The 14359-nt window shown below is 44.8% G+C and overlaps 1 protein-coding gene across 2 annotated transcripts in view; it reads right to left on the bottom strand.

The window, feature by feature from the left end:
- DENND2D (DENN domain containing 2D) overlaps positions 1-14359 on the bottom strand; it is a 34858-nt gene that overhangs the window by 17085 nt on the left and 3414 nt on the right. For both annotated transcript variants that reach the window (XM_081914431.1, XM_081914430.1), the window contains exons 2-4: positions 10607-10788; positions 6296-6408; positions 4800-4869 (exon numbers count right to left, since the gene is read on the bottom strand). In XM_081914431.1, the coding sequence (XP_081770557.1) occupies positions 4800-4869; positions 6296-6408; positions 10607-10788 (365 nt within the window). The remainder of the gene's footprint in view (positions 1-4799; positions 4870-6295; positions 6409-10606; positions 10789-14359) is intronic.

Here is a 14359-nt window from a genome sequence, read left to right as displayed (position 1 = left end):
TTCCGTGATTTTGAAATTTATTGTTTATATGAGATATTGTATTGATTGGCTGTGTGTGAGTGTGTGTTGCAATCCCCTTGGTGTGGCTCTGTATCCTAAGAGGTAGGGCACAAACACATTCGTTCATTTAGTAAATTACTTCTTAAGAATGTACCAGATAATCTGAATGTCGGACATTATCATGACAAATACCGATTCCCAATCGGTGATAATTTTCCATTTCAGCTTCCAATCACACATAAGAAATCAATTTGCTTTAAAGCGAGTCCAGATTCCACGTGCACAAAAATGCTATTATTAACAAATAACTGGAACTGTTTGACATGCAGAAATGAAAGTACATAGCGTACCTCATATGTTAACCAGAACATCTTCAGAACAGTATAGAATACAGGGCTGGCCTTGTCATTAGACAGAGGAAGGAAACTGCCTCAGGGCTTAGAGCAGTGGCAAGGTGATTAAAGAGCTGTGTGTGCCGTGTGGCCTGGCCTGCATCCCCTAAGCTAATTTGGAGTCTTCAGGTGCAGGGAAGAAGTTGAAGGAAGATTCAACTGCCAACCTGGAATGGGCATATATGCCATGCTGACTTGTACTTTGCCTCAGGCATCAAAATGTCTTGGTTCAGCCCTGATCTACGACATGCAGTTTGCAGCCAGTTTTCATTGTACTTCTAAGCGCAATGCAATCTGACTGTAAGCTTTGAATGTTGCATATCTTGTGAAAAGAGCAAACAACACAAACAAAGGTGCTGGCTACACTAGCAAACAGAATGCCAACATGTAAACTTCTAAGAACATACAAACTCACTTCTGAATCAGACTGCTATGAATCAGTTTGTAGGGGAATTAAACTAGTAGATTGTGTTGTTTTTGGCTAACTGGAAACAAGCCAAGAGAAAGATCCTATGATCTGCAACTCCCATTTACAGGTGGATATTAAGAATATTCAAAACTGAAAGGCAAAGGAAGAAAGGCAGTGCAGAATGTCTAACAGGTTAATTTAAGATATGAATATTCCAGTTCACCGCCTCAAATTTAAGGAAGTGCACAAAATAGGCTTCCTCAAAGGGAGGTCACAAAGTTTACAAGAAAGTGAAATGAGGACAAAAAACAACTGTCCCTGCAGAATAGAAAGAGACAACAGACACTCCCTTGTGTTGAAAAAGGAACACATCACAATGAATGATGGTTGTTCAGTCTAAGGCTGAACAGTGGGTGGAGGTAGCTGTGAAGACCCCCATTTCATCTGTACAAAGAGTGGTCAAGAGGCCTTTTCTGGCCTTATTCACAGCAGCCCTTACTTGAGGGCTCACTGCTCCCCCCCCCCGCCCTCCAGGACTTGGAGTCTCACATCTTTCAAAAGCCTGTCCCTTTGTTATCATCTGAGTTAAAGAACCAGTAATGAAGGCTCTGATTTCCTGTCCTACTTTCTGGTTGCTCTGTATCTTCAGCAGGAATAGAGAAACTGTGGCACTGGAGGTTATGTGCAGCCTTCGTTCTGATTTCATGTGGGTAGCAAGTGGGGAAAAAGAAGGGGAGGATGGGGGGGGGAGTGGGAGCGCACTTGTGCCCATGCTCCATCTACATTTGCCTCAGGCCTCCCCCCATCACTGGCATGATCCAGATTGGGCCAATGCCAAAATCACCACCACACCGCCAAGGTTTCCCTTCAACGTACGTAGGGAGTGCTCCAGAAATGGTCACTGTTGCAACCAAGAGGAGTCAGTGCCATGGAGTGCCTTGAACTGGCACCACTTATGGTGGGGGAGGCCAGGCAGCAGTGAGATTGGGGCTGTGTGGGAGTGCCAGCTGCAGTAACAGGAGCCCTGATGGAGGAAGATTCAACAGCCAACCTGGAATGCGCATATATGCCATGCCCTGATGGAGCCAATCCAGCACCCGGTCATCATGCTCCCACAACCCCAATCTCACCACCCCCTGACGTGTCTCTATAATGTCCAGGTGAACAACAGTGATTCTGGTATCAGGAAGGTGTCTCCTCCCATTGCCTCTCTCTTTCTCTGCTCTTACCTTATCCGCTGCTAGGGAAAAATCCCACCTTGTGTATGGATTTTAAAAAACAAACTAATACTTTAGTCACCTCAACTTGTTCACCCCTGATCAGAAATACGTAGCTGCCTGAACCAGCGGTCTCTGCTGGTCCTCTCTGCTTCCCCCTCTATGTCTGTCTTGTCTATTCAGGCTGTATATCCTTCAAGCTAATTATTTATATTTTGATCCCAGTGTGTGTTTGTCCAAGTCTTTGCACAACAAAGCCCCCCCTACCCTCCCACTGTTCCCTTGAAGGAACAAACATAATAAACATAAAGCCGCAAGCAACTCAAGGGCAACTGTGCTGTGATTGATACAAACACACTTAAAAAAAAAAAAAGATCAGTTGTTGTTTCATTTATCTGAGAAATTGCCCCAGAATTTGCATCAGATTGCCTTGGAATGTAAGCCTAGATGTCTCCAGAGGCAAAGGGCCTTGACTATGATCCAAGTGTCCTTTGTAACATACAGTGCAGAGCTCTGGCTGGTCATTTTTGATTTCTGCAGAAATGGAGTGGATCCAAGTCACTCAAAAAGAAGGCTGTTTTCCTCCCCTCTCAAAACTCTTAGCCACAAAAACTAGGACCTAAATGTGACTGTGGATTCTTGCTTTTAGTTTTTCCTATTTTATTTGGAAGAGGTGATCTGAGTGTTGTTGTGGTGGTGGTAGTTGTGGTTGTTATACCCCACCCGTCTGGCTGGGTTGCCCCAGCCACTCTCCAACACAAGAGTTCTACCTTTTTAGAGGTCCAACATTAGGAACACACACCATAGATGCTTACACAGTCACAGATTTTTAAAGCTAAAGGCACCAGTGACATAGCTCAGAGCAGCTTTTGTCAGTCATGTGCCCTCAAGGTGTTTTGGACTACAACTCCCATCAGCCCCTGCCAAATAGGTTGGGGAAGGCTGCCCTACATAATGGTAGGGACATAACAAATGCTCCCATTCTAAGCATGGATTCTACATAAGTGTTCACCAGCGCTGGGACCCCACGAGACCCTTTACCATTATTATTTATTTGTAAATGTAATTTTAAAAAACAGCAGGTGTTTTTACTCATGTGGAAAGAGCTGCTTGCACACGAGGGGGAGGGGAATCTTCTTTTCCACCTCCGCTAAAGAACAGCCTTATCAACTTTTAAGTTGATAAGGGACTGTGGTAAGGGCAAGGAGCAAGCTAGGCACTTTGCAGCAGCAGACAATTGTCCCATAATGCATTTTATAAAAGTCATAACACTATGCTTGGATAAGGGCACATATTTTGCAAAGGTCTGTTCATACAAAAAGAAGGTTGTGAATTGCCCTGGGATCTTTGGATGAAGGGCAGTATAGAAATAATTATTATTATTATTATTATTATTATTATTATTATTATTATTATTATTATTATCATCATCATCTTTGGCAGTCTAGCCCACTCTCCTACTGCCATCACTACTATTACTACTAATTTGGGTTGTTTTTACCATTTGAAATAAGTACTGTTTTCATTCCTCACACTTGACTTTCTCCTCTAATGTGTAAGTTCTTTTTTATACCTGACAATGCTCTTTCATTAAAGCTCCATACATTTTGGGGAAGAATCTGGTGGTTTTCATAGAATCCCTGCCAAATCCAGCAATAGCCCAGTGCTGACAAGGACTTGACAAGTTCTCATGCCCTGGAGAGGCCCCAGTTCCTTCATCCAACACCCTGCTGCAGAGTCAAGAATTTCCATCACACTCTCTGCCCTTGCCTGCACTGCTAGGCTTCAGAAACAAAAATCCCATTACAGCTAAACTAATGCATTTGCCCATCGTATTCTCTCTGGGAGCCCCACTTGCTGAATTTATCAACCTTGTTTTCTGATAGTGAATTTAGGACTAAATGAAATCTGCGGGCCTAAATCACATCTTTAGAAAGAAGTACAAAGTAGTGCATCACTACAGATACGATCAAGGATGAATAAGCTGACCGGCTGGTATGTATTATCCAGACCTTGCAAAACCCTTTTGGTCCCAGTCAATTCAAGCCAGTTATTTTGTACAAGAGCAACTTATGGTCATTGGGTGGGAACATGGGATTGCTGTAGTAGTGCCTAGGGATCCTCTCCTCCATGCCAGATGCCCAGTCCAAGATACAATCCATTTGGCTATGAACATCTAGCACAGAACAGGGATCCTGCTGTTGTCATAAACACCTCCCTCCCTGAGTGAGCAGTGAGATTGTCTTGGGCATGGCATTGGGGACTCCTTAAAGAACAGTACTAGGGTACTGCAATTTCAACATTGAGACTTCCTTAACAAGCACAGATCACGATTCATGGCCACCTTGGATCCAGTCGGCATGTGTTAGGTCCAAAATACACAACAGGGCAACACTGGATCAAGTTTCCTGTACTGACCAAGATTAGCATGATTACTGATTAGAATGATTAGCATTTTGTGCATAGAGAGGGGAGAGAGTCCCACCTGCAGTTTAAAGCGGTAACACCCAAGCACAGATTTAGCACTTCAGTAAGGACTGGGGCTAAGGCACTGGATTCATACATGTATTAGCAACTTCCTTCTTTTGTAAGTCTTATAACTATGGGTCAATATGAAAAACTATGCCTATTCTGGCATACTACAAACTCAGTGCGGGGTTGGGCCTGACTGCAAAAACTGCATGAGCTCCTTGGATTAGCCAGCCCCACTCCCCCCCCCCCCGGGCCTAAACATCAAACTAAAAGGAACATTTAAAAAATAGTAGTAAAAGAAATATTCACCAACAGTCGCCTGCAGTAGCCAATCTTCCTACTTCCATCAACATTGGTGAGAACAAAAGAAAAGGTTTCACTGTAAAAAAAGAATAAAAGACTTAAGAGTTTTACCAGTCTGCTAAGTATTGTATGGGGGGGGGGGAGCAGAACAAATCAGCTACTTAAATGAAGATTTGGGAAGCAGGCTGCAATCCTCACCCAACTTAGCTGTGAGTAAAACCTACTGAATTCAATAGGGCTTACTTATGAGCAGACAAGATTAATTAGTCTCTGAATGTTTCAGGGCTCAGCAAATACAGTCTTCAGGTAGTAACTCAGGAACCTTACGATCCATGTATCAGAGAGATTCTATGACTGGCCCAAACACGTGGAAAACATGCCCCGCTCCCCTAGAAGTGCCTTCACACCACTCAGCAGAAAATAAGAGTGTATTCTTTTTCCTGCTTGGTCGGCAACATTTCTGGGAGCAAAGAGATTATCTGAACCGTTTCTTGCAGGCATAAACTACGATTTTGCACTGCAGCCTCACTCTTCCAAAAATAAGCTGAGCAGTGGCATGGAAAGCAGGAGTTTGGTTTTTTTATGACAAGTGATTCCAATGAACCTGTTAACTACAAGAATGAAACCAGCAAAGCAGTATTTCCCTGAAGATCTTTAAGTTATAAACGCAAACTGGGTAACATACAAAGGTCACGTTTTCGAGGCACATTACGGGTGTTACCAGCTTCCCTTAGCAAACTGCGCTGCAACAGGCAAGCATTACTACCTCTTCCTGTGAAGGGAAGTGAAAGATAACAAAGGCTTACTCAAAACTAGGGCAGTCAGATGCAGAAGTTGTGTAGAAGGGGGGGAAAATGAGCAGGTACTCAGAACTAAACTTTTACATTTGTTATGTGTGGCCAGTGCATTTCAGAGGCAGGGGAAACCCTAAGATTTTTATCACACTGAAAAATGTAGCATCTGTTTTTGTCTTAAGGGAGGACTATCATGATTTTAAGTCATCAGAGAGAATGGTAAGAGATTGTGCAAAAATAATCAATTATCACAATCTGCAGAGAGAGATTACAATGACAGTTTAACATCAGCCCTTTGCAAAAACAAAACAAAACCCTCTCTGCACTCAACAGATGCTGGCTAAACTAGAAACAGGATTATAAAGCATCGTTATAAAGGTCCACCGATTATGAGCAGGTGGTTTTACAGAATTTCGAAAAGAAGGTTCTGCTCACAAACATACAATCTGAAGTACACACCATATAGTTAAAGCTGTATCGTGGAAACTAGCTTCTTAAGGGTGGCTGAGAACTGTAGTTCCATGAGGGATAAACTAGAGTTCCCAGTACTCTTTGGGAGAGGCCAAATCTTTTAAATGTGGTTTAAACATATATCATGTGTATGTAGCACTACATCTTTGCCCCTTGGTGTCTATTTTGCTTTCCTAATCTCTTGTGGGACAATACAGCGCTAGTCCCTTGCTGACTCACAAGTCGCACGGCGCTTACCTGTTAAACTCTGTGAGCGGTGCCCATTCATTGCCATCAGGAAAGCAGAAAAGGGGAATGGCCTGCAGCAACCTTTCCTCCTCTTCACGCTGTCCCCTCATCAAGTTCTCACGCTGAAATTAGAAAAAAAGCAAAAAAAGAGATGAAAGAAGTTACCCCATGATACTTAGGAGATTTCTGTTGAAATATGAAGTGCCTAGCTTGCTTACTTTCTTACCTGATTCACTGATTCATTCATTGCATTTTCATTCCACTTTTTTCTCCAAGAAGCTCAAGGTGGCACCCACAGGTCACCCTTCCTCATATAATTCCCCAAACAGCCCTGTGTGGTAGGTTAGGCTGAGAGGCAGTGACTGGCTCAAGGTAACCCAGTATGCTTCATGGGAGAGTGAGCCTTGGTCATCCAGGCCTTAGTCTGACACTCAAACAACTACACCACACTGGCTCACTTGCTATGGGGTAAAAGAGTCCACACACAAGATCTGAGTTGCTTCCGAGGTCAATTCTGAGAGATGCATATGACCGCCAGTCTTATAAGGTGACATACCACCATTCTCAAGTAACATTTGTCTGCATTCTATAAGACTGAAGATCATATGTAACTGTAAGAAAGGACTTTGAAAGAAAGTCCTCAGTCGTTATGTGTGGACCATCATTTTTGTATTTGTAAGTACAGTATTACACTGCCAAAAATAGGACTACCACGGTAAGGATTTATAAGAGAATATATACAAAGCATGGGACGCGGGTGGCGCTGTGGGTAAATCCTCAGCGCCTAGGCCTTGCCAATCACATGGTCGGCGGTTCGAATCCCCTTGGCGGGGTGAGCTCCTGTCATTTGGTCCCAGCTCCTGCCCACCTAGCAGTTCGAAAGCACCCTAAAAAGTGCAAGTAGATAAATAGGTACCGCTTTCTAGCGGGAAGGTAAATGCCGTTTCCGTGTGCTGCACTGGTGCCGGCTCGCCAGAGCAGCTTCGTCACGCTGTCCACGTGACCCGGAAGTGTCTCCGGACAGCGCTGGCCCCTGGCCTCTTAAGTGAGATGGGCGCACAACCCTAGAGTCGGACACGACTGGCCCATACGGGCAGGGGTACCTTTACCTATAGAGGAAGCACACTGCACCGTTAACATGGCAGCTCATGGCAGCCTGTTCTTTGGTTCACACACCGGACTGAGAAGCTGGCAAGGCCTGTGAGGCATGATGGGATCACCCCCCCCCAACCCCTTACTCTCATTTTGTGACAAGCGTTTAAAGATCAGACCACCTGACTCGGGGGGGGGGGGGAATAAGGCAAAAACTGGCAAGGATTGGCTATCTAGAGGTTGACTGAGGTGGAGGTCCTTAACCAAATATCCTATTGTACCCTCAGGAAACAGGCTTCCTCCTGCCAAGTGGTCAGATTGCACTCCAGATTGCTGGAGTTCCAGGAAAGCCACTGTCAGTCAAAGAAGACAATAGCGGCTCAATGATCTGACTCAGCATAAGACAGCTTTACATAGCCATACTAGGGCTGCCATATTTTGAAGAGCAAAATACCCCTACTATATGTAGGCTACAGAAACTGTAATATATTGCTGAGGGGGGGCAGGAGAAGAGAAGAGGAAAGCAAGTCTTCAGCCACCAGTTATGTCTAGGTCTCATCCAGAAAGCATAGCCAGAGACATTTTGGCAAACTTAAAAAAATCCACCCGGACAGAAATTTTACCCCTGAAAAAGAGGATGTGTCCTGGAAAAAGAAGACACATGGCAAATACATACTGAAGATGTTTCTATGACTGAGATGACAGGAACCTAGCAGCAGATAGTACTTTGCAGAGGAAAACAGTTGCTGGCTAGCGAAATGAAGAGGGGTCTAGTTTGCAAGTGATGTTTGGTGAAAGTTCTCTTGAGCAAGGCAGTACTTGCACTCATGGCACCTGCACAGATTTCTGCATAAAGTTCAACCTGGGCCTAAAGCAGAAGGTCACATATTAAATTCACATACTACACTGAGCAGTGGATTGTGTCACTACACAGCCTGCAGGACACATGCATGAAATAACTTTAAAAAGAAAATCTGAGTCTGAAGCAATTCTGTACTTTTCCTCTCCACGCAGACCGAGGGGTGAGAAGGTATGCCCAGATAAAACGAAAGTGCTGCAGTGTGAAATCATGCTGCATGAAGCGAAGCCACAAAGGAACATGTTTTTATTCTGCTTTTAAAAGAAACGCTGAGGCACAGACTTTCGGAACGGCTGTTGCATCTTGTACAACAATAAGAGTAACAAGCCTCTTTCTGTGATCACTTTGCAAAGACCGGCCACCCCACTCAGTGACAAGGATTTCAGCCTCACATGAGTTTTTTCAATCAGGCAGAACTACTTTAGTAAAACACGACACTAGATCAAGACAGCATGGGATTCTGTGGAAGACCCCTGCATTTCTCTAGCGGTCAGGGTGCTTCATTTAGATATAATGTGGCACTGAATGCTGGTCCAGCAGTGCTAGATAAAGTCAGGTAAAGAATACACAAACCATCTCCACACATATGAACTGGAAATTATTTCATTGAGATGCTTAAGCTTACAGCAGGGGTAACCTCAGGCCAGAGGCTAGTAGACCTCTGCTTGGCCCTCAGAGCTCTCCTCAGGCCCCCTCCCACAGGCCATATACTCCCCGGGTGCTGTTGCCTGGCTGCAATGTGTCCCTTGAACTGTGACATGCCTCTTGCATGCCTGGAAGGAGCATGGACAGATGCATGAGGTGTGTGAGCAGAAACCTCTGACACGTACATGGATGGAATGTAACATACAGCACAAAATTAAGAGTCACATCTATTGCTCTGCCTGCTTTTGCCTCAAGGGAATGTAGTCCCTGAGCTGAAGACATTTCCCCCCCACCCCCCTCATCTTCTAGGATATGAGTTTAACCCAGAGATGAGTGCAGAAGTGCCAACACACTTGGGACATTTGCTGTGTGCTCTTTTCACTGCTCCCACACCTGCCTAGACCAGCCTTCCCCAATGTCCTTGCTGGTTGAGGCTGATGTGCATTGTAAACCAAAACATCTGGAGGCACCAGCTAGGAAGGTGGGCCTAGGCGACATCATTTCTGTCCTAGCTTAGTGACTTAGGGAGTAAGTCCACGTCAGATCGATGCCATTGCAGGCTGCAGGTAAGGGTTTACAAGACAGAATATGCCTCCACAATAATAAGAAGTAAATTTCTTCAGATACTAATCCAGAACTCTTCTTCCCGACATTCAGCTTTGCTACATGGAGAGATTTATTTATTTTGGTACGGAGGAGCATTCACCAACCCCTGTGGTCTGAAGTGGCACAGCCCAGACAGAGGCCCCAGTCAGCACTAGGTCTAAAAGATATGTAAGATGTATGTAGGCTGCAACAAAGATGGCTTGCCCTGCAGATGGCCTAGGATTATATTCCACAGCCACAGAGATCACTTATGTTGACATTTTTTCTCATGCCTTCTTGACACGCTGGGCCTGATGTTCCTTCCTCACTCCATCAGCAGTATCCCTCCTACTTTCACAATTACCAAGGGAGAACTTTCCTTGGCACAACTCCAATGGATAGAGAGAAGATACACCGTGAAGCAAAACACTGAGGGACACTTCAAAAGAGAAAGATTGCTGCAGGCACTGGTTTTTGTTAGCAGGATTTTCTGCATTTCTTAAGATAAATCAATTCTACTGGAGTTTTACAGGCAGGCAAAATTTTGCAATGCAGGCAAAATTCTGTGGAACTGGAGAGGAAGAGAATCTAAAAGATGCAGGATCCAAATCAGCATTTTTTCCCCAGCACCCCCTCCCCTGCCTTCATTTTCAGGGAATGCTTGGGCCTGCCATCATGAATTGCAACAGCAAAAGTGGCCCAACATTCCAGTTTCCCTCTGTTTTGAAGAAATCTCTGTTCTGTTTTTTTAAAAAATCATCCTGCACTCCAACTTGTGTGTTTTCATTTCAGCTTCTGAAATGATACACACATACACTTGCATGGACATAGGCTCATCTCAAAACAACACAGAGGTTGGAGTACAGCAGCCTTCTCCAAACTGGTGCCCTGCAGATGTTTGTTAAGATTTATAGCTCCCTTCATACTTGACCTTTGGCCCTGGTCACTGAGACTGATGGGAGCTGTAATCCAAAACATACAGAGAGCACCAGGTTAGGGAAGGCTGAAGCAGAACCTGCCATCATGGCACTGCTTTGCTTCCAGCATTCAAACCTCCAAGGTCTAGTATCTGAGGAGCGTTCCTCACTAATGCACTCCAGTTTTGTCATCTGGCAAAAGAATCATGCTGGGTATCTCACCTTTGGAAACTGATAGGTAATCTTGGGCTCATAATCTCCTTTAGCATTCTTTTTGAGCGAGACCACAACCAAATATTCAAAGAACAAGTGTCCTGCAGAGCTGGGGAAGCTGCTTCTTTCTCCCGGCCTCTCGCCAATATCAGGTTTGCTTTCAGTAGGGTGTGCATCCCGGGATTCATCCGCTGCACAAGATGACAGTGACACAAAAACAAAAATTAGGCCTTACAAAAGGATTTGAGGGATACATAACCATTTCTGAAAAAACCAAACAGATGATGGCCTGTGCACAAGGAAAGTGGTCTGGAAAGGAAAACAAATGCCTCAGGAGACAGTGAATCTGTGTTCAACTGCTTTAGAATGTATCTTCCAGGGTGTTCATTGGTGGAAGCTGGGCCTTGGCTATCAGTGGTGGCTAGTGCTCATTGGAACTGGTGGGGAGGAAGCTGGGGAGACCAGCAGTAGCTGGAACCACAGCCAAAGACAGGCAGAGCTACCTCCTGACTGGTGTAAGAAGTAGGGCCAGCTCACCCATGAAGGAAGGTGAGGCAACCACCTTGGGCAGCAGGATGCACAGGGGCAGCAGATCCGGCCTCCAAGGAATGTATCATCCACTGCTGCTGCCACAGCAGCAGTGCAATTCTTGGAAGTGGGAACTGCCACCTCCTCACCAGTGTGGTGTAGTGGTTAAGAGCAGTGGACTCGTAATCTGGTGAACCGGGTTCGCTTTCCCACTCCTCCACATGCAGCTGCTTGGTGACCTTGGGCTAGTCACACTTTTCTGAAGTTTCTCAGCCCCACTCACCTCACAGAGTTTTTGTTGTGGGGCAGGAAGGGAAAGGAGAAAGTTAGCTGCTTTGAGACTCCTTCGGGTAGTGATAAAGCGGGATATCAAATCCAAACTACTACTCCTCTTCTTCTTCTCAGCAGCCTCATGGCAAATAGGGGAGCTGCTGGTCTCCTCCCATCCTTGCTCCTAATGTATAATTTTGTTTTCCCCTTGTTCTGGTTGTAGATCTTCACACACCCCTTTTTTGTGTGTCTGCGTGTGCCATTTTGTGGTTCGCCTCAGGTGCCAAAATGTCTCGGGCCAGCTCTGCAAAAAGGCAGGAGCTACTTGGCTCCACTCGCCCTAATGGACCAGACCCCTCTGAGGCTACTGACTATACCCACAATGCCACTGGTCAACACCCCCCATGATCCACATCTTTGGCACCAATGAGAAAAGGGGCTCTATGCATATACAACTGTATTTGTGTATGCATCTTCCTTCACAACAAGCCCTGTGAAGTAAAATAGGTTAAAATACAGTGACTAGCCCAAGGTCACCCAGTGAGTTGCATGGCCGAGTCAGGGTAAAATGAGGAGGGGGAGAAGCACTGAGCTTCTTGGAAGAAAGGTGGAATAATGGGGGGGGGGGAATGTTCACCATGCCAGAAATGCCTATGGGGCAAAAAGTATGATCAACACATCTCAGAATGCTACTAGTATCAGGAGCCAAATTCAGCGGAATAAGATTATGCAAACAGCCACAAAAATGCTAACCTTTGAACAAACAGAATGGGGCATGATCCAGCATAAATATGAGAGTAAGGCTACAGTTCTAAGACTAGTTACTGATTAAGCCCCAAGGTACTTCATTAGACTTTATGCTCAAGCTGTAAATCCCCCACAAGCTTTGCTATGTCTGGATCCTTCCCTTAGCTAGCTTATTAAGCAATGATCATTGACCCATCAAATGCACACTTACCTGCCTTGTAAATAACCTTATGTTTTCTGAAATGGGGGGGGGGAGCCCACACTAGAAGACTCTTTCCGTACTTTGGAGAAGAGCCCATAACTTCCCATCCCTTGGTAAATTCATGCAAGCTGTAGCTTGAACCAAAGAAATCTCAAATTCAGTCTTACAACAGGACCTGCTTCTTTCCTCAGAAACGGTTACAGGACGTGGAACATCCCGGGGTTGCCACAAAGCACTTGTCAGGTGACTTGCGCAATTGTTTTCAATGCTACCGGATCTTGAGGTTTTACAGCTTTCTCTGCACAGGTGTTTGGTTGCTGCACAGAGGAGTGAGTCTTTCTTTCTTTCTTTCTTTCTTTCTTTCTTTCTTTCTTTCTTTCTTTCTTTCTTTGACTGATTGATTGCAGCAGGAAAGTTTAGATGGCTTGAGTCCAAGCCCCAAAAAGAGAAAAATCACAATTGCATCAGAAAGATTGGGTGGAGGAATAAAGAATTAACGCCACCCAGGAAGTAAATTCACTTGAATGCACCCAGAAAGGAAACGGGGCAAACAGAAAGCCTGCGTCATTTGTTACAACAGGTTTGGCAGCAATTCTGCAGCTAGGGATCGGTTTTGGTTAACTTCAGAATCTGATTTTGGCTGCTGCTACAGCAGGTTTTCCCCCACCTGCCTAAACAGCAGCAAGTTCAAGAAACTTATAGGCGGCTGTTTGCACAGGAGGAAAACAAATCAGGGCTTTGTTCCACACTGGGGAATTGTGCTTGTTGCAATCACCCGCTGAGACCACTAAATGCTAGTATTAGACTGCGGAGACAGGATTGTTCTCCTATGAGAACAAGTAACTGGCTCAAAGACAGGCTGGATTAAGACCTTCAGAGGCCTTAAGCACTTAAAAGATGTTGGTGCCCTCAGTTACCAGATTCTGATTCTGTTGTAGTCCCAGGATTAATGTATATCATTAATCTCTATTATTACTATTTCATTATTGTTTTTATTGTTTAAATCTATTTCATTTATTGTGAGAGCCATTTTGTGCAACCTGGTTCAGCTGCGCCATTTAGTCCAGGGTAAATTCATCAATGACAAATTTCTGTGGTGCCCCCCCTCCCTTGATGTATATTACACCCTTAAAAGTTTTATTCCTGCTTCTTGAGATCTGCCTGAACTGTACCTTTACTGTGCAATTATTGCGCATAAATGTCACACACATTCCCCTTTGGGGGACCTTCTCTGGTCAAAATAAAAATTTAAAAATCCAAATTATTTTGCGTCTATGTAGGGAGTCATCACTGACACAATTCTAGACTTAACCATTTTATGGTGGTAATGTGTATTGCTTTGCTTGCTTCCATTTGTAATAAGCCTACCGTGCCGCATTTTGAGGCCCTCCTTCCTGTTCTGCTGAGGTGCCCTGGGTGCCTACGCTAACAGCGCCACTAGGTGCAACTCAATCATCCTGCTTCACCACCGTGCCATCTCCCCAACATTAGCTTCAGTAATAAGGTAACTGTGAGAAGTAGACTGCAACAAAGGAAATGTTCTCTCTCCACCCTCCCATGGTAAGCTTGCAAGGCTTTCTGGTCTCTGCAGTTCCTGAACCACCAAAAATGTGGGAAAAGTTTGGCTGCTTTCCAATATAGATTCACTGGGCTTTTCCACAGCAAGTTGTTTTTTTTTAGGGGGGGGGTTGATACAAACAGAGGGCTTCTGGTGCTTCTTGCTACACCAGCCCCATCAACATCCCGGCTGGTTTAGAGCCAAGTTACGCACTGTGCTAAAACACTTCACTTGAGTGTTACGTGGATTTAGCAGCCACCAACTGGGGCTCACCACACCTTTGCAAAACAACCTCAGAAATGCTTTATTTATACACAGTTTCCTAATAATGGAATGGTTCTCTTTCCTGGAATGGAAAGGATCTGCACCACGAGGCCAAAATAAACGGAACCAATCTGCAGGTAAAAACACACCCAATTTTCATAGTGCCCATCTGGTTAGGGCTGGATTAGGGATT

The sequence above is a fragment of the Podarcis melisellensis genome (assembly GCF_964234715.1).
Source record: "Podarcis melisellensis genome assembly, chromosome: 6".
NCBI classification, from domain to species: Eukaryota; Metazoa; Chordata; class Lepidosauria; order Squamata; family Lacertidae; genus Podarcis; species Podarcis melisellensis.
This window is presented reverse-complemented; position numbering and strand designations above follow the sequence as displayed.